Source organism: Elephas maximus, chromosome 11, assembly GCF_024166365.1.
Source record: "Elephas maximus indicus isolate mEleMax1 chromosome 11, mEleMax1 primary haplotype, whole genome shotgun sequence".
NCBI classification, from domain to species: Eukaryota; Metazoa; Chordata; class Mammalia; order Proboscidea; family Elephantidae; genus Elephas; species Elephas maximus.
The window spans coordinates 115761675-115789136 of NC_064829.1; the positions used below are offsets into that span (position 1 = coordinate 115761675).

The following is a 27462-nucleotide window of genomic DNA, read 5'->3' on the forward strand; positions in this document are numbered from 1 at the left end:
AAGAATATCAATAGAGAGCCAGAAGTTACACATTAAAAAAAAAAATCAGGTGGAAATTCTGGAACTGAACAGTAAAATAACCAAAATGAAAAATTCACAAGACGGGTTCAACAATAAATTACATCCAGCAGAAAAAAAATCACCACACTTGAAGATGGATCAATAAAGATCATGCCATCCAAAGAACAAAGGGAAAAAAAGAATAAAGGAAAATGAACAGAGTCTCAGAAAAATGTGGGATACCATTAAGAGCACCAACATATGCACGGTAGGTGCACAGAAGAAGAGAAAGGCATAGAAAAAAAATACTCAAAGAAATAACAGATGAAAAGCATTAATTTACACGTTTAAGACATTCAATAAATTCTGAGTAAGATAAATGCAAAGAGATACTCACCCAGATACATCACGGTAAAACGCTGAGTTAAAAAAAAAAAAAAAAGGTGACAGAATAGAGCTCTGGTGGCACAGTTGTTAAGGGCTCAGCTGCTAAAGAAGAGGTCGGCAGTTTGAATCCACCAGCTGCTCCTTGGAAACACTATGGGGCAGTTCAACTCTGTCCTATAGGGTCGCTATGAGTTAGAACTAACTCAACAGTAAAGGGTTTTTTGTTTGTTTGTTTAATCTAGCATCAGGGCCTGTCAACATCCAGGAGAAGAGATAAGAATCAGGATCACAAAGCTAACTCTTATGAGGTAGAGGTCAGACATACCTCCACTCTTCAACTTCTTCATTTCTGACACCAGCTGTCTCTCCCACAGCACTCTACTTCTCTGCTGGGTTCAATAATTCACTGCAGTGGCCACACAGAACTCACACACCATACTCACGATTATGGAGTTTATTAGTAGTAACAGGTTATAACTCAGATCAGGATCAACTCACAAGTACTGGTAACAACTCAGGAGACAGGATACAGTTCATCCATCAGGACAGTTTCTTCTCAGTCATGCCTGCAGGCAGGCCTCTGCCACTGAGCCCTGTTCTCCGCCTCGGCTCCCACTCTGCCTCGGCCTGTTCCCTGGTTGGGCCTGGCCTCTTCCCTGCTCAGTCGAGTGTTACAAAAGCTCTTTAGCTCCACTGATAAGTGCCCCGAAGCACCCCACTCCACCAGCAAGCCTCATGCCTGAATGCCCTCGGCTCTCTTGCTCCATGGGTCAGCAGGTCCACTGTGGCTGCCTCACTCTGTGGAACTATTCCGAAAGCCAACTCCTCAGACAAAGATTAGACTGGACTATAAGACAGAAAATGATACTCATGAGGAGTGAGCTTCCTGGCTCAAGTAGACACATGAGACTATATGGGCAGAGCTCCTGCCTAGAGACAAGATGAGAAGGGAGAGGGGGACAGGAGCTGGTTGAATGGACACAGGGAATACAGAATAGAGAGGAGGAGTGCGCTGTCACATTGTGGGGAGCAGCTAGGAGTACATAGCAAGGTGTGTTTAAGTTTTTGCATGAGAGACTGACTTGAATTGTAAACTTTCACTTAAAACACACACACAAAAAGAACTGGGCATTCTTAAAATTCTCTCATATCAAGTAAAAAGACTAACGATTTAAAACGGACAAACCACATGAACAGACAGCTAGTAGAATTTGCATTTCTTCACTCACGAGTAAGGTTCAATCTGTATAGTATCACACAGCGTGGGCCCTAGAGTCAGACTCCCAGTTTTCAGCTCTAGCTTTATCAGACACTTGATGTGTATTCACGCAGTTTATGCATGTTTCTTAATCTTAATCCAGACTCCTCACCTCCAGCCTTCCCGGGTCTGTACCTGTGGAGAAGAACCGGTTCCCGGGGGGCCCCGATTGCTCCCTTCACGAATCTAACTGTCCTGCCAGGCGTGACGCAAATTCCTGCAAAAACAGAGTCCGCCACCGGGTCCTCTGGGAAATGTGGTCCACAGCAGGACTCACACCGACAACATGGCGTTTGGCCTCTCGGCACCTGGCCTGGGCCGACCCAATGCTACTGCTCCCGCACCTCTCAGTGTCCAGCCAGGTCTCGGAGTTTCCGTCGTGCCATAGGCGCATGCTGGCGGAGCGTCCTCTGCGGACCTCGCTCACACGCTCCCCACAGGGTACACGCGGCCTGCGTCCTCACCGGAAGTTAAGTGCCGGAGGGGCCTTCTGGGAGATGTTGCTCTGCACAGCCCGATGGCCAGGAAGCGGTGTGGAGGAGGGTCCGTGGGTGAGGTGCTTGGCCTGGGCCTACCTATCATTGCATTGGTGATGGAAACAATGCCAGAAATGGAATGATACAAGTTTGCAAGAGCAACGACTTCTTCATTGCAAATACCTTCTGTCACCAACATAAAGGGTGACTAACATGGACCTTGCCAGATGGGACACACAGAAACCAAATTTACTACATCTGTGGAAAGAGACAATGGAAAAGCTCAGTATCATCAGTCAGAACAAGGCTAGGGGCCGACTGTGGAACAGACCATCAATTGCTCATATGCAAGTTCAAGCCGAAACTGAAGAAAATCAGACCAAGTCTACGAAAGCCAACATATGACCTTGAGTATACTTCACCGGAATTTGGAGACCGTCTGAAGATTAGATTTGACTCACTGAACACTAGTGACCAAAGACCAGACCAGTTGTGGAATGACATCAAGGACATCATACATGAAGAAAGCAAGAGGTCATTGAAAAGACAGCAAACAAAGAAAAGACCAAGATGGATGTCAGAAGAGACTCTGAAACTTGCTCTTGAACATCGAGCGGCTAAAGCAAAAGGAAGAATTGATGAAGTAAAAGAACTGAACAGAAGATTTCAAAGGGCGTCTCGAGAAGACAAAGTAAAGTATTATAATGACGTGTGCAAAGAGCTGGAGATGGGAAACCTAAAGGGAAGGACACGCTCAGCGTTTCTCAAGCCGAAAGAATTGAAAAAAAAATTCAAGCCCCGAGTTTCAATAGTGAAGGATTCCACGGGGAAAATATTAAACGACGCAGGAAGCATCAAAAGGAGATGGAAGGAATACAGAGTCATTATACCAAAAAGAATTAGTCGATGTTCAACCTTTTCAAGAGGTGCCATATGATCAGGAACCAATGGTATTGAAGGAAGAAGTCCAAGCTGCTCTGAAGGCACTGGCGAAAAACAAGGCTCCAGGAATTGATGGAATATCAATTGAGATATTTCAACAAACAGATGCAGCGCTGGAGGTACTCACTCGTCTATGCCAAGAAATATGGAAGACAGCTTCCTGGCCAACTGACTGGAAGAGATCCATATTTATCCCTATTCCCACAAAAGGTGATCCAACTGCATGTGGAAATTATAGAACAATATCATTAATATCGCACGCAAGCAAAATTTTGCTGAAGATCATTCAAAAACGGCTGTAGCAGTATATCGACAGAGAACTGCCAGAAATTCAGGCCGGTTTCAGAAGAGGATGTGGAACCAGGGATATCATTGCTGATGTCAGATGGATCCTTGCTGAAAGCAGAGAATACCAGAAGGATGTTTACCTGTGTTTTATTGACTATACAAAGGCATTCGACTGTGTAGATCATAACAAACTATGGATAACATTGCGAAGAATGGGAATTCCAGAACACTTAATTGTGCTCATGAGGAACCTTTACATAGATCAAGAGGCAGTTGTTCAGGCAGAACAAGGGGATATTGATTGGTTTAAAGTCAGGAAAGGTATGCACCAGGGTTGTATTCTTTCACCATACCTATTCAATCTGGCACTGTTTTTTTTTTTTTTTTTAAATTCAGTCTATTTTTTTTTTTTTTTGTATGCTGAGCAAATAATCCGAGAAGCTGGACTATATGAAGAAGAACGAGGCATCAGGATTGGAGGAAGGCTCATTAACAACCTGCGTTATGCACATGATACAACCTTGCTTGCTGAAAGTGAAGAGGACTTGAAGCACTCACTAATGAAGATCAAAGACCACAGCCTTCAGTACGGATTACACCTCAACATAAAGAAAACAAAAATCCTCACAACTGGACCAATGAGCAACAGCAGTGATAAATGGGGAAGAGATTGAAGTTGTCAAGGATTTCATTTTACTTGGATCCACAATCGACAGCCATGGAAGCAGCAGTCAAGAAATCAAAAGACGCATTGCATTGGGCAAATCTGCTGCAAAGGACATCATATGCATGTGAAAGCTGGACAATGAATAAGGAAGACCGAAGAATTGATGCCTTTGAATTGTGGTGTTGGGGAAGAATATTGAATATACCATGGACTGCCAAAAGAACAAACAAATCTGTCTTAGAAGTACACCCAGAATGCTCCTTAGAGGCAAGGATGGCGAGACTGCGTCTTACATACTTTGGACATGTTGTCAGGAGGGATCAGTCCCTGGAGAAGGACATCGTGCTTGGCAGAGTACAGGGTCAGTGGGAAAGAGGAAGACCCTCAACGAGGTGGACTGACACAGTGGCTGCAACAACGAGCTCAAGCATAGCAACAACTGCAAGGATGGCGCAGGACCGGGCAGTGTTTCGTTCTGTTGTGCGTAGGGTCGCTATGAGTCAGAACCCACTCAACGGCACCTAACAACGACAACAAGAACCATTATTATCCCCATTTACAGATAATGTAACTGAGGCACAAAGAGATTAAGAAACTTGCCTATGATCACGCACTACGTCACTGGGCCAAAATCTGAACACAAGTCTATCCATAAGCACAGACTGTTCTCTTGACAAGAGAAAGAGGTGGGTGAACCACATGATCATGCCGTCAAAAGATGTGTTTTTCAGGGCGAGAGATACTTGAGCTGAGAGGAAAAAAGTCAGTGAAGTGGGCAATCTTCAACATAGAGGAGTATGAGGAAGAGCTGACAGAGAGAGGCCCCAGAGGTAGAAAGGGAGTCAAGGGCAGAGAAGGATGGGTCATTTTGTAAAAGGATGGAGGATACCACATGTTCCGAAACCACTAAGATGTAGTGTATATTTTGCCTCAACTTCTATCAAAAGCTCAATTTAAAAAATACGTAGGCTCACCTGAAAGACAGGTGTTCCATTTATTCCTCCAGAGTAAGTTTTTAATCCTTAGGCAAGACAGGATTTTTTTTTAAAAACGAGTTTAACAATTATAGAATTATTTCAGAATTTCTTTTTGACCTAGTGCCACTGAAAAGCTTTTTCCCCCTAAGCAGTTTGTAATGGATTGAATTGTGTCCCCCAAAACATGTGTCAACTTGGTTAGGCCACGATTCCAAGTATTGTGTGGTTGTCCTCCATTTTGTGATTGTAATTTTATGTTACGAGGATTACGGTGGGATTGTAACACCACCCTTACTCGGGTCATCTCCCTGATCCAACGTAAAGGGAGTTTCTCTGGGGTGTGGCCTGCACCACCTTCTATCTCTCAAGAGATAAAAGGAAAGGGAAGCAAGCAGAGAGTTGGGGACCTCATACCAGGAAGCATGCAGCAGCGGGAGCGGAGTGTGTCCTTTGGACCCGGGGTCCCTGCGCCTGAAAAGCTCCTCGACCATGGGAAGATTGAGGACAAGGACCTGCCTTCAGAACCAACAGAGAGAGAACGCCTTACCCTGGAGCCAAGGCCCTGAATTTGGACTTGTAAACGCCTAGGCTGTGAGAAAATAAAGTTCCCTTTGTTAAAGCCATCTACTTGTGGTACTTCTATCACGGCGGCACTAGGTGACTAAGACACAGTTGTCAAGCTTCTTTGTCATACGCAGTACAATTTGTGAAATGAACTCTATCTCCCAGTTTGCTGTGCCTCTTCAGATCATAGTCAAAGCTGAGCCCAATCTTAGTAACTGTGCACGGACATTTCCTTGCATATTCATATCCCAAATTTCCTCTGGTTCTGGTCTTCTATTTATATTTTTCCTCATCTTGATTTTCATCTATTGTTTTTCTCCCATTTTACTAAGTGGACCTTGGTAACCCACTACAACATTGCAAAATAAGGCAGGAAATAAATAACGTGCTTAAAACGTACATGAGACCTGGTCATATCCTCCTCTTCCCTGGAAAGGGCACAGTCCTGCGGACGCCAAGCTGAGGGGAGAGAAATAAAAGAGACTTGTTTCAGAGCTGCAGAGAAACAAAGACGGAAATCTTCAGCACTGGGCGGCTGGCTGTATGGCCCCCTGTGGATGAACGACCCTTAAAGAGTCATGAGAAACGTTAACCAGCACCGGGCTATGGAGATGCTGACACGAACATGACAGACTTAATCACAAAGGGTCTGATGGGGATAGCTGGAGGGCAAAGCAGAGGGTGCCCGAAGAATTCACTGGCAATATAGTATTCTCCTAGGCTCTTGCTATTTTACTCCTGGAAACTTAACCTAAGTACGTAGTAGTATAGATTAAATACAATCCCAGCAAGGGTTAAGATGCTCTTTAAGGTGATATTTTGATAATGAAGAGTTTGGGAAAAAACTTTAATTGAAACTGGTTACAGGTAGGCATTTTGGAACAATTATATGAAAGAATGGAAAGCAGTCATGATTCTAACGACATATTAAAATAACTGATTTATTTTTCACCACAAAAAATTCAGGGCCTAAAATGTGGGAACAACCCAAGTGTCCATCAGCAGATGAATGGAAGAACAAAATATGGCGTATACGTACAACAGATGATTATTCAGCCATAAAGAGAAACGAAGTGCTGATACATGCCATTACATGGATGAACCTTGAAAACGTTATCCTGAGTGAAATAAGCCAGACACAAAAGGACAAATATTGCGTGATTCCGCTTCGATGAAATACCTAGAATAGGCCAATGCCTCAGACAAAAGTTTATTAGTGGCTGCCAGGAGCTGAAGGGGGGGGAGGAGAATGCCTAGAAAAAAATTTTTTAATATAAATGGAATATACTCCTAGTTTTTTTTTTTAGTAACAATGACCACCTTCTAACTAACTACCGTACATAATTTATCATACATATTATCTGTCAACCCTCCCCCCATATAAACTTCATGAAAACAGGGATTCTTCTCTGTCTGTTTTTCCTACTGATAACAGGCTGTCAAAAATATATATGTTGAACAAATAAACTACTACTAATTTGGGGTATTAAAAATTAGAAGTAAAACACAATAATAACAGAAATGGGTGAATAGTTTGGAGTTAAAGAGTCCTAAAGTCTTTTTTCAGTATGGGTTTCCTTAAGTACGCATGTTAAAAATTCAAGGGTAAGAATAGGAATAGAATTAGCAATTTCCAAATCAGTGGAGAGAAAAAAAGGGATAAGCTAAGCCTGCACAATTAAAAAAGGTATAGGACAAAAAGAAGAAGTAAAAACAAGCTAATACATATCAGTAATCACAATAAAGGTAACTGAATTAAGCTCACCTATTAAAGTATCAGTCAAACAGGATGAAATGGAAAAAAGCCGAGCAACATGCTCTTTACAAGAGAGAGACCTGAAACAAAGACATAAAGAGGTTAAAAAACCCGGTGCCGTCGAGTCGAGATAAAGAGGTTAGAAAATTAAATTTCTGGAAAATACAATAACAACAAAACCTCATAAACAATACTATTAGACAAAAGAGAACTTGTACTAAAAAGCATGCACCAGGATAAATTGGCATGTTTCTTAATGTGGTAGACTGGAATAATGGTCCTAATTCTTCATTCCTAATAAAACCCGTCGATTCTTAATCATAGTGACCCTATAAGGCAGAGTAGAAAACTGCCCCCATAGGGTTTCCAGCTGGTGGATTCAAACTGACCACCTTTCAGTTAGCAGCCAAGTGCTTAAGCGTTGCACGGCCTGGTCCCAATGCTTCACTTGTGATAGGATTGTACATTCACGCTATTTGCCACGCCCTCCTGCTGTGTGTGTTTTCCCATCCTGCTGATGTTAAGCTTAGGCACATGATGTGCTTGGGCTAATATCTGTATACCTGGGAGCACAGGTTCTAACGGTGTTTGCATGATTTGTTTTGTGGTCTTGCGCTTTGGTGATCCACCAGTAGAAGATCCACCCACTGCCAATTCCAACTCATAGCGACCCTACAGGACAGGGCAGAACTGCCCCATAGGGTTTCCAAGGCTGTAAGCCTTTCCAGAAACAGACTGGCACATCTTTCTCTTGCACAGGGGCTGGTGGGTTCCAACCTCCCACCTTTCCGTAAGCAGCAGAGTGCTTTAACCACTGTGCCACCAGGTTCCTTATGAGAAGATCATGCCCTGGTAACCACTGTCCCTTTAGCCAGAGCCCCAGGAAAGACTCATGTGGGGCAGATCTGAACCCACCCTAGAAAAGAAGCAAGCTATACCATGATGAGATAATGATGAGCCTGGAAAGGAGACTGAAAAGGAGTAGCCAATGCAGAGGGCGAACCACTAGAAACCAAACACAGAAATGCTTTTTTTTGAAGCAGTTACAAACTCTGTGACATGCTACAGAGAAGTCAGGTTAAACAAGAACCACACACATCATGATCACACACACCTCACCAAACTCTCAGCTCGTTCTCTCTCACACACACCACCACATCCTTCATCCTGATCACGCACACCCCACCACACACTTCATCATCATACACACAAACACGTATCATCACAATCACACAGACCATAATTACGCCACCACACACACATCCAGCCACACACACCACCATTCTCACACACGTATCACAGCCACTTAAACCACTACAGTTGCTCCTGCCAGCACCACACTCAGACAGCCCATTACACGTGTCATCACAATCACACACGCAGGGTCACGATCTCTCTCTCACACACACAATCTCTCACACACACACAACCTCTCACACACACACAGACACACCATCTCCCCCAGCGTCTTGCTCCAACAGCTCCCACCACTCCTTAGGCGCGGACTCCCAGGCTGAGCGCCCGCGCCCAGCTCCGCGGCGCCGCTACCCCGGACACTCGCCGGACTCCCCAGAGGCTCCGCCCCGTCGGCCGCCCGCGGCTCGCCATCCAGGCCGCTCCGGCCCCACCTCCACGCCCCGCTGCGAGAAGGCGGCAGCGTCACCTGCGGGAAACGCCTCCCGCGCACAGCTTCTGGGAGCTCGGGCGAAGGCGACCCGTAGGTAGGCCCGGGCCGAGCGCGGCACCGCGGACCCTCCTCCGCACCCGCCTCCCGGCCGCCGGGGCCGCGCAGAACTACATCTCCCAGAAGGCCCCGCGGCCACCGAACTTCCGGCCAGGACGCAGGCCGCGTGAACCAGTGGGGAGCGCGTGAGCGAGGTCCGCGGAGGACGCTCGGGCCCGCGCGCGCCGATGGCACGACGGAGACTCCGCGACGCTGAGAGGTGCGGGAGCGGTAACGTTGGGTTGGCCCAGGCCAGGCGCCGAGAGGCCGGACGCCATGTTGCCGGTGTGAGTCCTGCTGTGGACCACATTTCCCAGAGGACCCGGTGGCGGACTTTCTTTTTGCAGGAATTTGCGTCATGCCTGGCGGGACAGTTAGATTTGTGAAGTGAGCAATCGGGGCGGAACCGGTTCGTCTCCGCAGGTGCCGACCCTGGAAGGTCCGAGGTGAGGAGTCCGGAGGATGGTACTGACCTTGGGCCGCGGGTCTCGGACCTGTGCGGGCGGAGTGGCCTAAGAAGGAGAGGTTGTGTGGAACATTGTGACACTGCGGGCTTCAGTGCAGGTGTGGGATCCCTGTCATTGTGGGGTTGTCACTCTGTGTCCCTTGAATAGGGCGTGATTGTGTGCGACATCGCGGGGAGCCTGCGGCTACGCGGATGTGACTCTCCGTCCCGTGGTGGGTGTGGGTTGTAACTGTGGGACCCCATGTGGCGCTGTATGTGTGGGTGTAGCTATACGTGTCCCCTTGGTTTAAGTGTGACTGTGCCTGTATGTGCCGCAGTGGTTAAAACACTCAGCTGCCAAGCACAAGGTCGGCAGTTGGAACCCACCAGCCGCTCCTCGGGAGAAAGATGTGGCAGTCTGCTTTACCTAAAGATTAAAAAAAAAATTTACAGCCTTGGAAACCATATGGGACAATTCTACTCTGTCCTGTAGGGTCGCTGTGAGTCGGAATCAACCCAGTGGCAATGGGTTTGGTTTTGACTTGGTCCCTGTATGTACGTGGCACTGTGTCTGGGGGTACGAGGTTTCTGCCACCTGCGTGGTTTTGACTACAGAACACTGTCCCAGGATACCTTGAGTGGTGACCAGATTCTGGCCCTGAACAGCAGTGACCTCATCCTTGCCCTGAGACACTGGACTGGGCACCATGCTTCTCTCCCCTCTGACCTCCTGACCGTATGTGTGGTGGGTGATGGGGGGCTGTGAGGGGGTGACCTCTAACCTGACCAGTTTGGACACCACAAGCACAGTTATTTTCTCCTCCCCCAGTTCTGCCCTTTCTAGGTGAGGCCCAGAAGTGGAGGGAAGAATGCATGATGAACTTCTGCAAGCAGTGGCCAAGGTGTGGTCGAGTTTCCTCTGCTTTGCTTCTGAAAATTCTTGCTTAAAAGGATGTGTAATTTGATTATAACTAAAACCAAACCAAACCCGTTCTGACATAATTTCTAACTCATGGCGACCCCATGCAACTCAGAGTAGGTCTGTGCTCCCCAGGATTTTCAATGTCTGTGATCTTTTTTTTGTGTGTGTGATCTTTTGGAAGTAGATCACCAGGCCTTTCTTCCGAGGAGCCTCTGAGTGGATTCAAACTGCCAACCTTTCAGTTAGTAGCTGAGCACTTAACCATTTGTGCCACCAGGGACTCCTCATTTTCGTTGTTGTTAGGTGCTATACAGTCAGTTCCAACTCATAGTGACCATATGTACAACAGAATGAAACACTGCCTGGTCCTGTGCTATCCTCAAAATCATTGCTATGGTTGAACCCATCGTTGCAGCCGCTGTTATCAGTCCATCTTATTGAGGGGCTTCCTCTTTTTTGCTAACCCTCTGCTTTACCAAGCATGACGTCCTTCTCCCGGGACTGGTCCCTCTTGATAACATGTCCCAAGTACGTCAGACGAACTTTTTCCAAGACAGATTGGTTCATTGTACTGACAGTCCACAGTATATTCAATATTCTTCGCCAACACCGTAATTCAAAGACATCAGTTCTTCTTTGGTCTTCTTTATTCACTGTCCAGCTTTCGCGTGCATCTAAGGTGACTGAAAACACCATGGCTTGATTATACCCAAATCAAATCCATTGCCATTGAGTTGATTCCTACTCATAGTGACCCTATAGGACCGAGTAGAACTACTCCATAGGGTTTCCAAGGCTGAAATATCTATGGAAGCAGACTGCCACATCTTTCTTCGGGGTTTGAGTGTAAATCCTTATAATTTTCCCATTGGAGAGAAGGATAGTTAGGCCTGGTATTAGATCTCAGTACCCCCCATATACCTAATGTTCACTATTTGGATAACGGCCCTACTTCTGTGTGTTGCATTCTCAGTTCTCATCTTTTTAAATACAGTTATTTATTATAATTTCAAATCATGATTAATATAAAGATTTTGAAAACACAGAATTAGCATGAAAAAGTAGATAAAATTTAACCATTCAGAAATAACCGGTGTTAATATTGATGTGTTACCATTATTTTTCCAAAATTAAATTATGCTCCATTTATTGTTCCATAGCATACCTTTTCACTAAAAGGTATTGTAAGTATTCTCCTGTGTCATCCAGTGGAAACCCTGGTGGTGTAGTGGTTAAGTGCTATGGCTGCTAACCAAAAGGTCAGCAGTTCGAATCTGCTAGGCGCTCCTTGGAAACTGTGGGGCAGCTCCACTCTGTCCTATAGGGTCGCTATGCGTCAAAATCAACTCGACGGCAATGGATTTGGTTTTTGGTTTTGGTCATCCAATGGTCTTTGTAAATACTTTTCTTCAAAGATATGTATTATTTCTTTGGATGAATGGGCTATGATTGCTAACTTTGTGGCGTAATACAGCGTACATGCAGAAAAGTATATAATGCATATACCTGTAATTTAGCACATAACCACAAAGGGAGTCTCATAAATAAACTCAAATCAGTAGTACCCGGACTTTAAATTTTTGCCACATGTGGTGGGCAACTAATGATTTATACACCCACACACTCATGTACATGCATGAATACGCACACACACACACGACACACACACACACACACACACACACACACACAGAGTCAGTTCTCATTCGAGGTTGTTACGTTACTTAATTTGCAGATTCTGAACCATTGCCCCAGCCTCTGGTCATAATATTTTCATCAACTGCTCAGTACACACCTGTTTTATGTGTGTTTTCCTTTCCGTAAATATTGTTCACTTACGGGCAACAGCACTGTAACTCATGACTGGACGGGCTTGTCTGAGACATGCGCTTTTTCCTAAGGCACATGCCAGCCTTCTCGTGCTTAGGAAACGAGGTAGCACTGGACCACTATACTTGGGAGCCATTTTAAGTAGCAAAATCATCAACAAAAATGTGAAAACCACGGCACTAAATTCACTGTGAAAAGGACACTCGTTCACAGTATGAGAGCTGGAACGGGAAGACAGCATTGCCTTGGTCAGCGTCAGCTGGGAATGTGTGCATCGGGCAATTCACGTTTTTTGTTGCCCTGCACACATTTGTGAATAGCTGTAAAAGCACTGTGAGCGTTGATTTTGGGGCTGCCGATAAGTTTTAGTGAGCAGGATCTCTGTTTCACAAATACACAATTTGCAGGTAGTGAGGATGCACTGTGTGTGTTTTAGTTTGGACTTTCATGATTAACTATGAAATTGAACACCGTTGCAAATATTTATTGGTCATTAGTTTTTTCTTTTTTGACATGCCTGTTCATAAAAATGGCATGGCAGAGGCATCTGACCTCCTCTAACTTCACAAGGGGGAAGGAGACTCCACATCAACAGCCCAGGGCTGGTTCCTGTGAGGCGGAGGTCAGACATACCTTCTCTTTCCAACCTTTTACCAATTCCGACACCAATCTTCCCTCCCACGGCACTCTGCTGCTCTGCTGGGATTGATAATTCGTTGCAATGACCACACAGAACTCATAGACCATACTCACAGTTACGGGGTTTATTAGGGAAGTAACAGGTTATATACAATTCAGGTTCAGGAATGACTCAGGATATGGTTCTTCCATGAAGACAGCCTCTTCTCAGCTATGCCTGCAGGCAGGCCTCTCTCTGGCCCTTGGCCCATCAGCCAGGCCTCTGCCTTGCTTGGGCAATTGTTAAGAAGCTCTTTCAGCTCTGCCAATAAGTGCCCCAAGGCACCCCACTCTGCCAGTAAGCCTTGGCCTGAAGGCACTCAGCTTTCTTGCTGTGTGGGCTCCTGGCCCATCATGCCATCTCCTGCCACTATCGCTGCTATTTCTCTGCCACCACTGCTTGCTACTTCAGTGTTACAGCTCTCTCTGTCTCTCCTGGAATTCTCCGTACAGGAATTCTGGGTCCAAAGGGTACGCTCCACTCCTGGCTTTTCTTCCCTGAAGTTGGTGAGATCCTCCCTTCCTGCCTCTCAACCATCATATGTGAGTCACCAAGACAATAGCTAGAAAGCCCACATTATGCAATCCATTGCACCACACTGTTGAAGCCTTTCACCTGTTTTTCTCTTGGGTTCTCTCTTATTGATTTGTAGGAGTTCTTTATACAATTTGGGTATGAATCTTTTATTGATTATGTTTTCCTACTATTTAGACTGTTTTATCACTTTTTCAGATGGGTTTATGAACAGAAGTCCTCATTTTAACATAGTCACATCTATCAATTTGTTTTCCTTCGTGGTTAGAGCTTTTTGTATCTTCTTTAAGAAATCCTTTTCTGTCCCAAGGTCCTGCAGATATTCTCCGATATTTATGCTTAAAGGTGTAAGTTTTGCCTTTCTCATTTAGGTATTTAGCTCACCTGTACTTGGCTTTTGTGTATGGTGAGGCAGGGTCAGGTTTCTATCGGAGAGGCTAATATGTTCCGATTGCCCTGCAGATGTATGCCGTGTTCACACGTGCGTGGGTCTGTCCGTGAGCGCTGTACGCGTCCATCTGTCTGCCGTATGTCCCTGTGCCAGCACCACCTGGTCTTGGTTACTATAGTTCCTCCCTTTGAAGATAATCTGTCTTTTCTTCCTCTGGCAGTTTTTAACATTTTCTATTATTTATCTGCTTGGGATTCGTAGGAGTTCTTGAATTTGTACACTGATAGCCATTCTGTCTTCAAATATTGCTCCTGCCTCATTCTCTCTTCTTTTCAGGCTCTAAAACACTGGTTAGAAATTCTCATTCTTTCCTTTTTTGTTTCTTAATCTCTTTTTGCTATTTAGAGTTGATATTTATAGTTCAAACCAAAGCAATATTAAGCAAAAGAACCACGCCTCATCTTAGCAGGGGCCACTTACCTCAGGAGGGGCCTGTCAGGATGACAGGCTGCTGGAAGTTTTTGGATACTTCCCCCAAATGGTAGTAAACATCTTCATTCAGTTTGTGTTACAACACTTATAATCGTGGGGAACTTGCTAAATCTTGCGGCTGTCATTTACCTTACGATTATCTTATCTGAACGTTGCAGGGTACGGGGGTAGAGTACTGAAAATAGAGCTAGCATTTCTCCAGGTATGAAATTGGTACTCTGCGTGGGCTTGCTCTCAAAACAAACGTGGGTGTTTGGTACAGATGCAGAGAACATTAGGTTAAGAGTCAGTCTATTGAGTTTAAGGCCTTTGTATCTGAATTTCTGTAGAAAAGGATCGTGTCTTCCCAGTCCATCTCCTGTGCCAAAGACCAGGGTGTCCGTTCCCCTCTCCCCCTCCACCGTCTCTGCGGTGAAGATTAGTGTCTAATGCTAATGGGAACAACTCTAGAGAGGCAGTATACTGTGCAGGAAAGAAATTTTAAAAGGGGTAAGATGAATTTTGTTCTCAGAAGGTAACCTAATGTTTAATCAGGAAATATTTGAATCATCCCCAGTAAAAGCAGAAAAAACACCAGGATATGCACCGTCATCAGTGTTTATCGTTGTATCATTGGTTTTAACCAAAGCAGTGAGGCAAGAGGAAAAAACAGAGAGGTTAAAAATTAGAAAAGAAGATGCAAGATTATCACTTTCTGCAGATGGTGTGACTTTGTACTGGAACACCAAGCCAGTTTATAACCAGCACTGTGAAATACGCAGGACTCCATAGGAAGCAAGCAATTATTTTCCCAAAATTTCCACACTCAGCCTTCTCCTTCTCTGTGGGCTAATAATTTTGCTGCCCTGAAGGAAAACTAGCACAGGCCCTGTAATTGTTCTGAACACTCTTTGGTATCCCTTGGTCATTCTCAGTTACAAGATCTGTGTCACTTTAGTGATTACAGTACCTCCGTCAGTGTCATAATGTGTAAGCTTTATTTAAAGCCCCTCTGCACTTAGGCTTGCTTCAGGCTAGATGCTGGCAGTGTAACAGCGGGGACATTCCAAGCTTTTCTTTTTCCTCACCCTGAACTTGTCCTCTCCCGCTCACCAGGCAGTGTCCGGCTCCTGTGGGATTGGAACAGGGTAGGGAAGAGGTGGTAAGGAGAAGGGAAGTCTGACGTGACTGCTCTGTTGTTTGGCGCCGGCTTCCCTCGCCTGTTGGGCGTTCAGCATTGCCTCCTTTTCTCACGGTGTGCTTCTGTGACTTTCTCAGAGAAGCCGCTGCTGGGAACCTCTAACTGCACTTCCTGTGATTGGGCGGCACCCGTCTTGACAGTGACTGCCTACAGTACCTGTCTTTGGGCATCCTGTGATCAGCTCCTTTGTTGGGGTCACAGTGTCCCTTCATGGGGTCCACATCCACGTCTGGTCCAAGGAGGGAAATAGGTACCAGTCTCTGTGCCCTTAAACTCCAGGGTAAACAGCAGAGTTCTTTCAAAGAATCTCACTGTTCGACTTTGGGCTCTGGAATCTTGCTTGGCCTAAGGTGAGGGACAAGCACCCTCGTTTCTCCAATGGGACAGGAATGCGCTACACACTAACAGCTTTACGGAAGTAGACGTCTCACCTAAAGACAGCCTTTGTTCTCGGACCTGCCAACCTATGAAATACCCTTGAGGTAGGTATTGAACTAAGGGTCACAAAACCAATTTTTAGTCACCAGCTTTGCAAGTGCTGCGTAGATGGTCCCCATCCTCATTTTGGAATATATGGTACTTGGCACCTATTGTTTGCACTCTCTTTGGGGGACTTTCAACAAAACTGACAGGCACATTTTGACATCTTGTAGACCAAAAACTAGTGAAAGTAATAAGAGACTTAGGATCCTGTGTCTGAACATAACACCTAGTTTTGATGGAGCATATAGTCAGTCTGGTAGCTTCCTAAGAAAAGCTGCGTGGGAGATAATTTTATCCTTTTTACAGATCTAGAAATGTCTTGATTTAGTCTTCATGCTAGCTTGGTAATTTGACTGGGTTTAGAATTCTAGGCCAGATTTCAGGTTCCTTCATAGTTTTATGAAATTGCTTTGCTTTGTCCTTATTCCAGATGGTTCTGTTGAGAAGTCCGTTGCCTTTGATTCCTAAATTTTTTTTGAACCGCATTTTCCTTCTGTAAGCTTTTAGAAAGTTTTCTTTTTCCCCGATATACTGAAATTCCACCCTAAAATATACTGCGAGATGTTTTTTAAAGTCCATCGCGTTTTTCCCTCCCTTGGATCTTAAAAGGAAAAAGGGAAGGAAGAAGGAACTCACATGTATGAGGACTTTACTACGCGCCAGGCATTAAGCCGGGTGCTTGCTGTTTCGTCTCATTGGAAGAGTCCATTTGTACATTCCTAGACATTGCCCTCTGTTTCCAAGAGATAAGTCTCCTACTGATATAACAGGGTTCCAGCCCCTCCAGGTCGCTCCCTAATCTGTTTTGTGCAGAGCCCTCCGCCGCGTCCTCTAATACCACCTTTTTCTTCTCTCCTTCCATCCTGAAAGTGTGTCTGTTGTTTCAGGGGTTAACGATGTTCAGGGATGTGTTCGTAGACTTCTCTCTGGAGGAATGGGAATGCCTGGCCCCTGCTCAGATGGATTTGTACAGAGAGGTGATGTTGGAGAATTACAGCAACCTGGTTTCAGTGGGTAAGGATAACTGTCCCCTAGAATGTAGTCTGCCCTCAGGAACATCATTGTGAATTCCTCGTTTCCAGTAGCCTGCTAGATTTCTGCTGCCTGTTCCCAAAGGAATGGAATGGAAGTGTTGTTGACGGGCAGCTCCGGTGGGCTGCAGCTGAAGCTTTACCTTTGCCATCTTTCTCTGGTCCTTCCTGTAGTGGCATCTTTTCCTTGATCATCAAGGGAGTGGATCTCATTTCTGGGAGGACACCCACAGCATAACAATGTCCCATGTCTTTCTTGCGAGCAGGACTTTCCAATTCTAAACCAGCTGTGATCTCCTTATTGGAACAAGGAAAAGAGCCTTGGATGGTTGACAGAGAACTGACAAGAGGCTTGTGTTCAGGTAAGTGAGGGATAATGGTGCAGGAAGCAGGGCGCTTAGGGGATAGCACCTCTGAGATGTTATCCAGGAGCTCCCCTCGGAGGCCCTCGGCCTCTTTCCTGTGAGATTTCAAGCTGTTTTTCTCTTGTCCTTCCTTTGCATTTCGGCATAGCGAGTGCCTGCCTTCTTCATATCCAAGGCAGCTGTTCTCTCTGCATCTGAGATTTCATTCCTTCTTAGCATTTGCTGTATTTAGACTTGTATAAAAGTAGATACTTCTACCCCCTCTCCCCAAAAGAACTGCCTGTGTGTAAATGTGTGTGTGTTCTCTTTTTCTCTCCCTGCACCGGTTTTTCCTTTAGTTACTTCCCAGTTATTTGTTAACTTCTTTGACCAGTTCATCCTAGATTTAGCAGTTCCTCCTTTCCTTTATCCAACATTTGATTAATTTTCACTTAAAAAAAAAAATTCAAATGTAACATACATTAGAAAACTACACAATTATGATTGAACAGTGCAATAAATTATGCAAAGTGAATGCGCTCAGGTAACCACTGCTCATGACGAGAAACAGAACTTTACAACTCATGACCCCTCTGTGCCCCTCCCAGAAAATAACCACTTTGTCCTCCCCCAGAATAACTGTCCTGACCTCTGACACCATGGATTAGTTTTGCCTGTTCTTGAACGTTATATAAATGAAATCGTACAGTATATATTCTTTTGCTTGTGGCTTTTTTTGTTCAACATTATGCTTGTACGATCCACTCGTGGGGTTGCATATACCTGATGTTAGTTCATTCCCATTTCTGTGTTGCATTCCATTTTATGTATATAATAAATTACGCGTCCTTTCTGCTATTAACATTGAGTTGTTCCCAATTTTTATCTAGTGTACATAATGCTAGGAAATTCTGGTGGCGTAGTGGTTAAGTGCTACGGCTGCGAACCAAAGGGTCCGCAGTTCGAATCCGCCAGGCGCTCCTTGGAAACTCTATGGGGCGGTTCTACTGTGTTCTACAGGGTCGCTATGAGTCGGAATCGACTCGACGACACTGGGTTTGGTTTTTTTGGGAACATAATGCTGCTGGGAACGTTCTTGTACATACCTCTTGGTGAACGTATTTACAGATTTCTGTTGGACATACCTAGGGGTGGATTACTGGGTAATAGGATATGTGTAGGTCAACTTTAGTAGAGAATACTGGTTTTCCAAAGTGACGGTACCAATTTACACGTCCACCAGCAGTACGAGAGTTGCCATTACTAATTCTTGGTATTGCCGGACCTTTTAATTTTAGCCATTCTGGGTGTGTGTGTGTGTGTGTGTGTGTGTGTAGTAGTAGTAGTAGTAGTAGTAGTACTGTGTCACTGAGGCTGAGCCACTGTTCATGTTTATTGTCATTTGAATATGCTTTTCTGTGATGTGCTTGTTTAAGTTTCTTGGCTAAATTTGTTGGGTTGATTTGAAGAAGTTCTTTATATATTCTTTAAATTGAGCCCTTTATTGGTTACAGGTGATGTAAATATCTTCTACCACTTTGTAGTTTACCTTTTTACATTCTTAATAGTGTCCTTTGATGAACAGAAGTTTATTTTAATGTAGCCAAGGTTATCTATTTTTTACTTTATTAAAAACAAGCCTGTTGCCATCAAGTGGATTCCAACTCATAGCAACCTATAGGACAGAGTAAAACTGCCCCATAGAGTTGCCAGGTTGCGGCTGGTGGATGTGAGTTGCCGCCCTCTTGGTTTACGTAACCACAGTGCCACCAGGGCTTCTTTTCCTTTGTAATAGGTGGTGTTCGTGTCCCGCACAGGAAATCGTTGTCCACCCCGGTCATGGAGATACTCCCCATGTTAGATTATAGTAGCTTTATTGTTTTACCTTTTACATTTAGATCTGCAGTTCCCTGGAATTGATACCTGTGTGTGGTGTGAGTGGTGTGAGGTGAAGTTTCATTTTTTTCCATGTGGATGTCTCATTGACCCAGCTCTGCTTATTGAAAAGACTGTTTTTTCCCCCACTCTCTGTAGAGCCATCTTTGCCATAAATGAAGTGTTCTTATATTTGTGAGTCTGTCTCTGGACTCTGTTCTGTTTCATTACCTTTTTTGTCTATCTTTGTTCCAGTACCACACTATCTTAAACCTGTGTTATGTAAATGAGCCAATACAGCCTCTGTGTGGTAGCCCCCAGGTTATTTCTGCATAGCAGCGAGCTGGGGTTCATTGGCCGAAAAGCCCTCCATTACCCAACTCAAATTTTACACACCCAGTTGTTTTGAAAAACAGTCCAAATAAGTATATTTGTAGCCATTTACAGCCAGGGTATTTTGCATACCTTGTGAAGCTGGCAGCGGTTTTTGGGTGTGAAGCTGTACCTAGCATCTGCCAACCACAAAGAAGATAAACTGTAGAGACCCTAGGCCACTGCTGCTCTTCAAAGCTCTCTGACCCAGAGACTCAGTCTTGCTGCTAATGTAAGCTCTCTCTGCTTTTACTCTCCCCCTGGAGTTCCCTTGCCCTCTTCCCGTTCCAGTGGTCCCTCCATGCGGCTGGCCTGTGGAGGCTGTCCTGCAGCAAGGGACTCAAGGGACTGCCCCCGCACGCACGCAGTACTCAACGTCGGCCTCAGTAAATAGCTTGTTTTGTAACACTGCCATCCTGAAGTCATATTTTTTCCCTTGATCAGCCCGGAAATCCCTTGAATGTACTATGTACTGCAGCACGTAATCAGTCTTGATGTCTGGTAGAGCAAGTTCTGCTCTTTTCTTAAAAACTTGGATTTGTATTTTCATATGCATTTTAGAATAAGTGGGTTTTTTTTAAATTAACATTTACACAAAAAATTACTCCTGCTACCGAGGTTGAAATGCGTTTGTAGATCAGTTTGGGGAGACTTAACATCATTAAATATTAAATCTTGTAAAAACATTGAATTTTTTAAATTTGTGCAGGTAGTCTGCTGGGTGCTACATAAAAAAAAAAACCCCACTGCTGTGCTACATAGTTTATAAAATATGTAGGCTTATTCACAGACTCATTGTCCAGTGGGGGAGCTAGAACATTTCTGTAAATAGTTTCCACAAAGTAGAATCTTCAGAATTTCAAGTAGGAACGTAAAAGGAAAGTTGTAAACCAGTCAAATATAGAAGTGGAATTGATTCAAGTAGAAGTAGTAGCTGGAGCCTTGGGAGTGGACATCATCACCTGTAGAGATGAATATAGAATATCCATGTCTCTACTGAGATCGAGAAGCAATTCTGGATCTAACAGAACTCCAGGAACCTAGGCAGGAGCTTGCAACTCTTCACTCTCCCTGCCGGCAGCGTACCTTAGCTGCTCTGAAGCCTTTATTTCTCTTTTACTACTTTTCCTCCCTACCAGGTGGCTAATTTACCCTCTACTCTGTCTCCCTTTGGCCTCGTACCTTACTGCTTACTCGTGGTCTGTTTATTATTAATTTTTTCTTTCCATCAAGTTAAAACTTGTATAGTATTAACAAGCTTACATTAATGTTTTTGAGTTGTACACTTAAAAATGATTAAAATGGCAAATTTTACATTATATATATATTTTACCACAATAAAATAAAATAAAATAAAAGCTTATATTGAGAAAAAGCAGTCTCTTTTTTCATCTGTGCATTTCCTTTGCCACCACCCTAGTCCCGCTTATCAGAATAAAATCATTTCAGCTGTTAGCTTGATACTTCTAGTAATTAACTTCATATTTTGAACAGTATATTTTGTAATTTTATGATATATTAAATGTAAAAGTATCTCTTGATGTCTTGTCCTGGTAGTTGAGGCTGGGTTTGTACAACTGCCATGTATTTCTTGGTTATATCAATATTCACAGTTCATATTCTAGTTATATACATATTTTTATAACTTTCCTTTGGTAGCTTCTTAACATACATCTCATTGCTAACATGTATTACTCTCACATTTACTGTAGTTCATAGTTTCTATTTTGATATCTTTGCTAAATAAGAGTCATTTAAGACTGTTTTAATAGTTCTTCCCAAGACCAAACCCTAGATTGAGAATAAACCCATTGAAATTGATATGTCATTTATACCTAAACTCTCTCTTTTCGTTTGGAATAACCAGTTTTCTAAGACTACCACCTGTGTGTCAGTTCGTCGTACTCTGGTGGCTTGCATGTATGTGTTGCTATGATGCTATGAAAGCAGGGTTACCTGTGGTGGGCGGGTTTCATCAGAGCTTCCAGACTAAAACAGCATGGCAATCTACTTCCCAAAATTAACCAACGAAGACCCCAAAATTAACCAATGAAGACCCACTGGATCACAACAGAATATTACCTGATACTGTGCTGGAAGATGAGCCCCTAAGTTGGAAGGCACTCAGAATACACAGTGGATTCAAGCATACCAACAATTGTGAAGATGGCGCAGAACTGAGCAACGTTTTTTTCTGTTGTACATGGGTCACCATGAATTGAAGCTTATTTGATGGCAGCTGACACAACAACAGTTTTAAAGAAAAAAACTATTACCTTTTTTTCTTCATAACAAAAACACATCCATTATATCTCTGCTACCATTATTCCCAGATAGCCTCAGCTACTAATATTAATTATAATCCGAAACAGAGTAACAAAGCTTCAATTCTGTGATATTACCCCCCACAGCCACCCACATCCCTTTTAAACCTTATAAATGGACAAAAATGAATGTGTTTGTTTACATTACCCAAAGGTATAGTCACTCTAACATGAAAAATAACGAGGCGTGTATATTAGTGATTACACATAAAAATGATGCTTTGGGACCAAGATTTTAGTGTTTTATTAATTATTCTTATTTAATAGTCCAAGGTCTTAAAGTTAAACTAAGAATCTTAGGTATTATGTTTAATCAGACACACTACAGAGCAACACAATTAAACTATTGAGGTGAAAGTCTCATGAAATTAACCATTTTAAAGTGAACAATTCAGTGGTATTTTAGTATTTTCACAATCCTGTGTAACCATCACCACCGTCTAGTTCCAAAACATTTCAATCACTCCAAAACACCTTACTGGTTAAACAGTTTCTCCCCTTCCCCAGCCCCTGGTAACAAATACTCTGTATTCTGTCTATGGGTTTATCTATTCTGAATATTTCGTATAAATGGAATCATACAATATGTGACCTTTCATGTCTAACTTCTTTCACTCGGCATAATGTTTTGGACATCTCTCCACATTGTAGCATGTAACAGTACTTCGTTTCCTTTTGCTGCTGAATAATACTTTCTATCCATGAATTTCTTTATCCATTCATCTGTTGATGCCCATTTGGGCTATTTCCACCTTGTGCCTATTTTGAGTAGTGTTTCTATGAACATGCATGTACATGTAGTTGTTTGAGTACCTGTCTTAAAGTCTTTGGTTACATATCCAGGAGTGGGATGGCAGAGTCATATGGTAATTCCATGTTTAGTTTTTTGAGGAACTGCCAAACTTTTCTATAGCAGCTCAACCATTGTACATTCCCACCAGCAGTGTACAAAGGTTCCAGTTTATCCACAGCCTCCACAACACTTGCTATTTTTTGTTTTTTAATGATAGCCATCCTATGAAGTGGTATCTCATTGTGGTTTTGATTTGGAGTTCCGGTGGTGCAAATAGTTAAGGGCTGTACTACTAACCAAAAGGTTGGTGGTTCAGACTCACCCAGATGTGCCTCAGAAGTAAGGCCTAGTGATCTGCTTCCAAAAGGTCACAGCTTTGAAAACCCTATGGCGTGCAGTTCTACCCAGCACACTTGGGGTCACTGTGAATCAGAATTACCTGTAACTTGTTCATTAAATTTGGATAACCCTAATGTTGAGCATCTTTTCATGTGTTTCTTGGCCATTTGTGTGTCTTTTTTGGAGAACTTCAAGTCTTTTGTCCATTTTTAAATTGGGTCATTTCTGTTTTTGAGTTTTAGTGTTCTTTATATATCCTGGATTCTAGACCCATATAAGATGGGCCCAGTTTCTCCACATCCTTGTCAACACTTGTTATTATCTGTATTTTAGCCATCCTAGTTTTTAGTGGGTATGAAGGAGCCCTGGTGGTGCAGTGGTTAAGCACTTGGCTGCTAAGCTAAAGGTCGGCAGTTTGAACCCACCAGTTGCTACACAGGCAGACCTGCCAATCTGCTTCAGTAAAGATTATGGCCTATGGGGCAGTTCTACTTTGTCACGTAGGGTTGCTATGAGTCAGAATCAAGAGCACCTAACAATGACAACAATGTAAGATATATAATTTGCAAATATTTTCTCCCATTCTGTTGGTTACCTTTTCCCTTTCATGTTGGTTATCTTTTCTCTTTCATGATAATGTCCTTTGATGCACAAAAGTTTTGATTTTTGATGTACTCCAGTTTATCTATTTTTTCTTTTGTCGCTTCTGCTTTTGGTGGTGTATCTAAGAATCCATTGCCAAATAAAAGATCCTGAAGATTGCCTCTATGTTTTCTTTTAAGAGTTTTATGGTTTTTTTATATTTACTTTGTTGGTCTATTTTAAGTTAATTTTTAAATACGGTGTGAGGTATGGATCCATCTTCATTCTTCTGCATGTGGAAATCCAGCACTGTTTGTTGAAAAAAACTGTTCTTCTCCTCCTGAATGGACTTGGCATCCTTGTCAAAAATCAGTTGTCTGTGAATGTATGGGTTTATTTTTGGTCTTCCAGTTCTATTCCATTGGTCTATATGTTTATCCTTATACTGGTACCGCAGTGTTTTGATTACTGTAGCTTTGTAGTGCATTTTAAAACTGGAGAGTGTGACTCCTTCTACTTTGTTCTTTTTCAAGATTGCTTTGGCTATTCGGGGTGTTAAAACAAAAATCACATTAAGCCAATAATAGAAAATAGATTGAAGTTTCTTGAATATACGATTTGCAAATTAGGGTAACATTCCAACTAGAGTGTCCAGAATGTTCCAAAGATGAGAAGAACTTCCCAAGTTTTTATACCAAATCTTACCAGCATTGCCATAGAAAAAGGGGTGGGAACAGAACTAATAAACAAATTTGTGGTCAGGAAGGATTTCCATACAGCATTGTCTTAAAGAACAATTAAAATAATTACTGATTTATCCTAAACATAGCTCCTAGTTTGACCTTTTGGAGGCTGTTTCTCGAAACTGACCAAATTTTTCAAAAGAGCAAAACCCTCAAAGCAAAATGGTCTTACTAGTTTATCTGGACCATTGTTTGACTCAAAAATGGCTTTTAGGAACCAGTGTTTCCAAGGTTCAAAAGGACACCTAAGGGCAATGGCCTGTGTGGGTTACCCCAACTTCCATGACAGCCAGAAATCTGGATTCTGGGAGAAATAAAAGGATTTTGTCAGGGCGCTCCTGGCAATTCCGTGTAGCTTTTGCATTTCTGTAAAAAAGGCTGTTGGAATTTTGATAGGGATTGTATTGACTATAGATTACATTTAGTATTGACATTTTAACAATATTAAGTCGTCCAATACGTGAACACAGGATGTCTTTCCATTAACCGTTTGAGGAACTGCCAGCCTGTTTTCCAAAGTGTCTGCACAATTCTACATCCCACCAGCAGTGTACCAGGGTTCCAATTTCCCCACATCCTTGCTAGCACTTGTTATTATCTGTCTTTTTTATTTTAGCCACCCTAGTAGGTGTGAAGGAACCCTGGTGGCCCAGACAGTTAAGCCCTTGGCTGCTAATTGAAAGGGTGGCAGTTCAAGCCCACCCAACAGTTCTGCGGGGGAAAGACCTGGGAATCTGCTTCCGTAAAGACGACAGCCAGGACGCCCTGTGGGGCAGCTCTGCCCTGTCGAATGCGACTGCTGTGAGTTGGAATCTACTCGGCAGCACCCAGCACCCAGCACCCAGCACCCAGCGGCCACGTGGGTGGGCGGTGCTATCTGACGGACCAGTGATGCTGAACATCTTTCCATGTGCTTTTTGGCCATTTGTATATCTTTTTTTGAGAAATGTCTATTCAAGTTCTTGGCCCATTTTTTAATTGGATTGTCTTTTTATTATTAAGTTGTAATAGTTCTTTATATATTCTATATGTGATTGCCTTATCAGCTATAATTTTCAAATTTCTCGGTATTTTCAAATATTTTCTCCAATCCTGTGTGTTGTGCGTTCACTTTTTTGAAGGTGTCCTTTGAGGCACAAAAAGTTTTTAATTTCGTTGAAGCCCAATTTATTTTTTCTTTGGTTGCTTGTGCTTTTGTTGTGAGCTCCTTTAATTTAAGAGCCTTTACAATCCGATTTACTAATACTCTCTGCAGGCAGGAAAATATTTCACACTCGCCCTGTTGACAGGTGGAGGTTTTTCACAATTACAGACACACACAGCTTTCAACTTTAGCTCTGCAACTTTGTCCATTAATCAGTAATCAAAGAACTCACTGTTAGAGATCTCTAGTGCTTATTCTCCTTTCCAGTAGGCACAAAACATTACAAACAGATGTAAAAGAAAGATTTGAAAACAACACATTCTCTGCTGTCTCACCCAACAATACGGATCCCCAGATAACTGGGACAGATTTCCACCATCCATTCAACAGAAATCATCAAAGAACTGGATTCCTAATCAGTATAACTTACAGCTTTGCACAAACGAGAACCAAAACTAGACTTGGCCAGAAACAAAACCGAAGACACACTGAGGAAAGGAGATAGTACAGAGTGAACGAAAATAGTTTTATTGCTGTCTGGGATTTACTTTGGCAGCCAAGAAAAGAAGACATGCCCGGGCTTTCACAGCACGTGAGGTTCACTTCCCAGGCATCACAACTTAGTTGACTCCTCAATGGGATCTTCAAAAGTTAAAAACATGACTCTTTTGTAAGTATATGATAAACATGTTTCAAAGAATTATTTTGTTCATTACCAAGAGGACAGTGAAGCTGGTTCAGAGGGTCTAGGAGAGATTGAGTTCATACATTCACCAAAGGAAAGAATGCAGGAATGACATCACTAAGTAAGATGCAAAATTGTTTTACAGGGCAGTAAAACCGTCATCTTCAGATTATTTTTTCACCAGACAAATCATTAGCAAGTTACCAATCTTCTTCAAATTAACATCTAAATTTAACAGAGCCTGGCCTGGGTCCTAAACAGTAGTAAATAGTAAACAAAGGTACATTTCCCTAGAGAATTCAATAATCCTCAAATGGATCTGTTAGATGATACATTGATATGACATTGGAGGGACATGCAGTAGTCATCCTTTTACATTGTTTCTAAGTTTGCAATTATTTTCCTTAACAGGGATGTCTGCCCCAAAGTGGAGCATGTATGTACTGTGTGACTAAGTAGTACCAGACAGCTCTGTGGAATGGTAGCACAAGTCCACAGCCCCTCCAGAAATGCCTAAGAGTATCTGTATCCCTGCCCACACCTGTCTATCCAGCTTCCTACTTTCCCAAGTTTAGTGGGTGAAAGGCCATCTCTCATTTTACTTTAATTTGCATTTATAATGGCTGATTAATACGAACATCTTATATGCTTACTAGCATTTTAGCCTTGTTCATAACCTTTGTTTTTTTACTGAGGTCAGTAACTTTTTCTGTAATTGATTGCAGAGATCTTCTGGTCTATTGTCTGTGCATTAAATTTATCCATGGTGTCCTTCATTTAACAAAATCCTTAATTTTTATGCAAATTCATGTTTTTTGCCTTAAGGTTTGTGCTTTTGGAATTTTATCTTTGCCTGCCTATTTCATAAATATTTTCTTCTGTAAACTATAGATTGACCTTTCACATTATATACTTAATCCATTTGGAGTAAATGCATTCAGGTGGTGTGAGGCAGGGATCCAGGCCCCCCACCTCCCATATACCAAACCAGTTTTCTACCATTCATTAATAATTTTGTGCTTTCTTCATTAATTTGTAGTGACAACTCTATTGGATAAGGAATTCTCATACATGGATAGGTATATAGTGATCTCTTCCTTTGATATATTTGTCTGGATTTATGGCAGTACGAGAATGTTTTTAAGTCTTGGGGTGTTTCTTAAGATCTGAAAGAACACCACCTCTTTTACTCTTGCTTTTATATCCAAGATTGACTTAGCCTGTGATGTACTTTTA

The 27462-nt window shown here is 42.9% G+C and overlaps 2 protein-coding genes across 21 annotated transcripts in view; one reads left to right on the forward strand and one right to left on the reverse strand.

Annotated features, from left to right (window-relative positions):
* Positions 1 to 9090, reverse strand: part of ZNF568 (zinc finger protein 568) — a 23585-nt gene extending 14495 nt beyond the window's left edge. Inside the window, exons 1-4 of one of the 10 annotated variants that reach the window (XM_049902220.1) lie at positions 8979 to 9090; positions 7325 to 7395; positions 6599 to 6677; positions 5960 to 6018 (exon numbers count right to left, since the gene is read on the reverse strand). In XM_049902220.1, the coding sequence (XP_049758177.1) occupies positions 5960 to 5974 (15 nt within the window). In that variant the 5' untranslated portion in view covers positions 5975 to 6018; positions 6599 to 6677; positions 7325 to 7395; positions 8979 to 9090. The other 9 variants (XM_049902219.1, XM_049902221.1, XM_049902217.1 and 6 more) reach the window with 9 other exon arrangements.
* The window catches only part of ZNF829 (zinc finger protein 829), a 23807-nt gene continuing 5307 nt past the window's right edge, over positions 8963 to 27462 (forward strand). The window contains exons 1-4 of one of the 11 annotated variants that reach the window (XM_049902252.1): positions 8963 to 10219; positions 10313 to 10385; positions 16882 to 17008; positions 17292 to 17387. In XM_049902252.1, coding sequence (XP_049758209.1) covers positions 10353 to 10385; positions 16882 to 17008; positions 17292 to 17387 — 256 coding nt within the window. In that variant the 5' untranslated portion in view covers positions 8963 to 10219; positions 10313 to 10352. Of the gene's footprint in view, positions 17009 to 17291; positions 17388 to 27462 lie in introns of all 11 variants that reach the window. The other 10 variants (XM_049902255.1, XM_049902254.1, XM_049902253.1 and 7 more) reach the window with 10 other exon arrangements.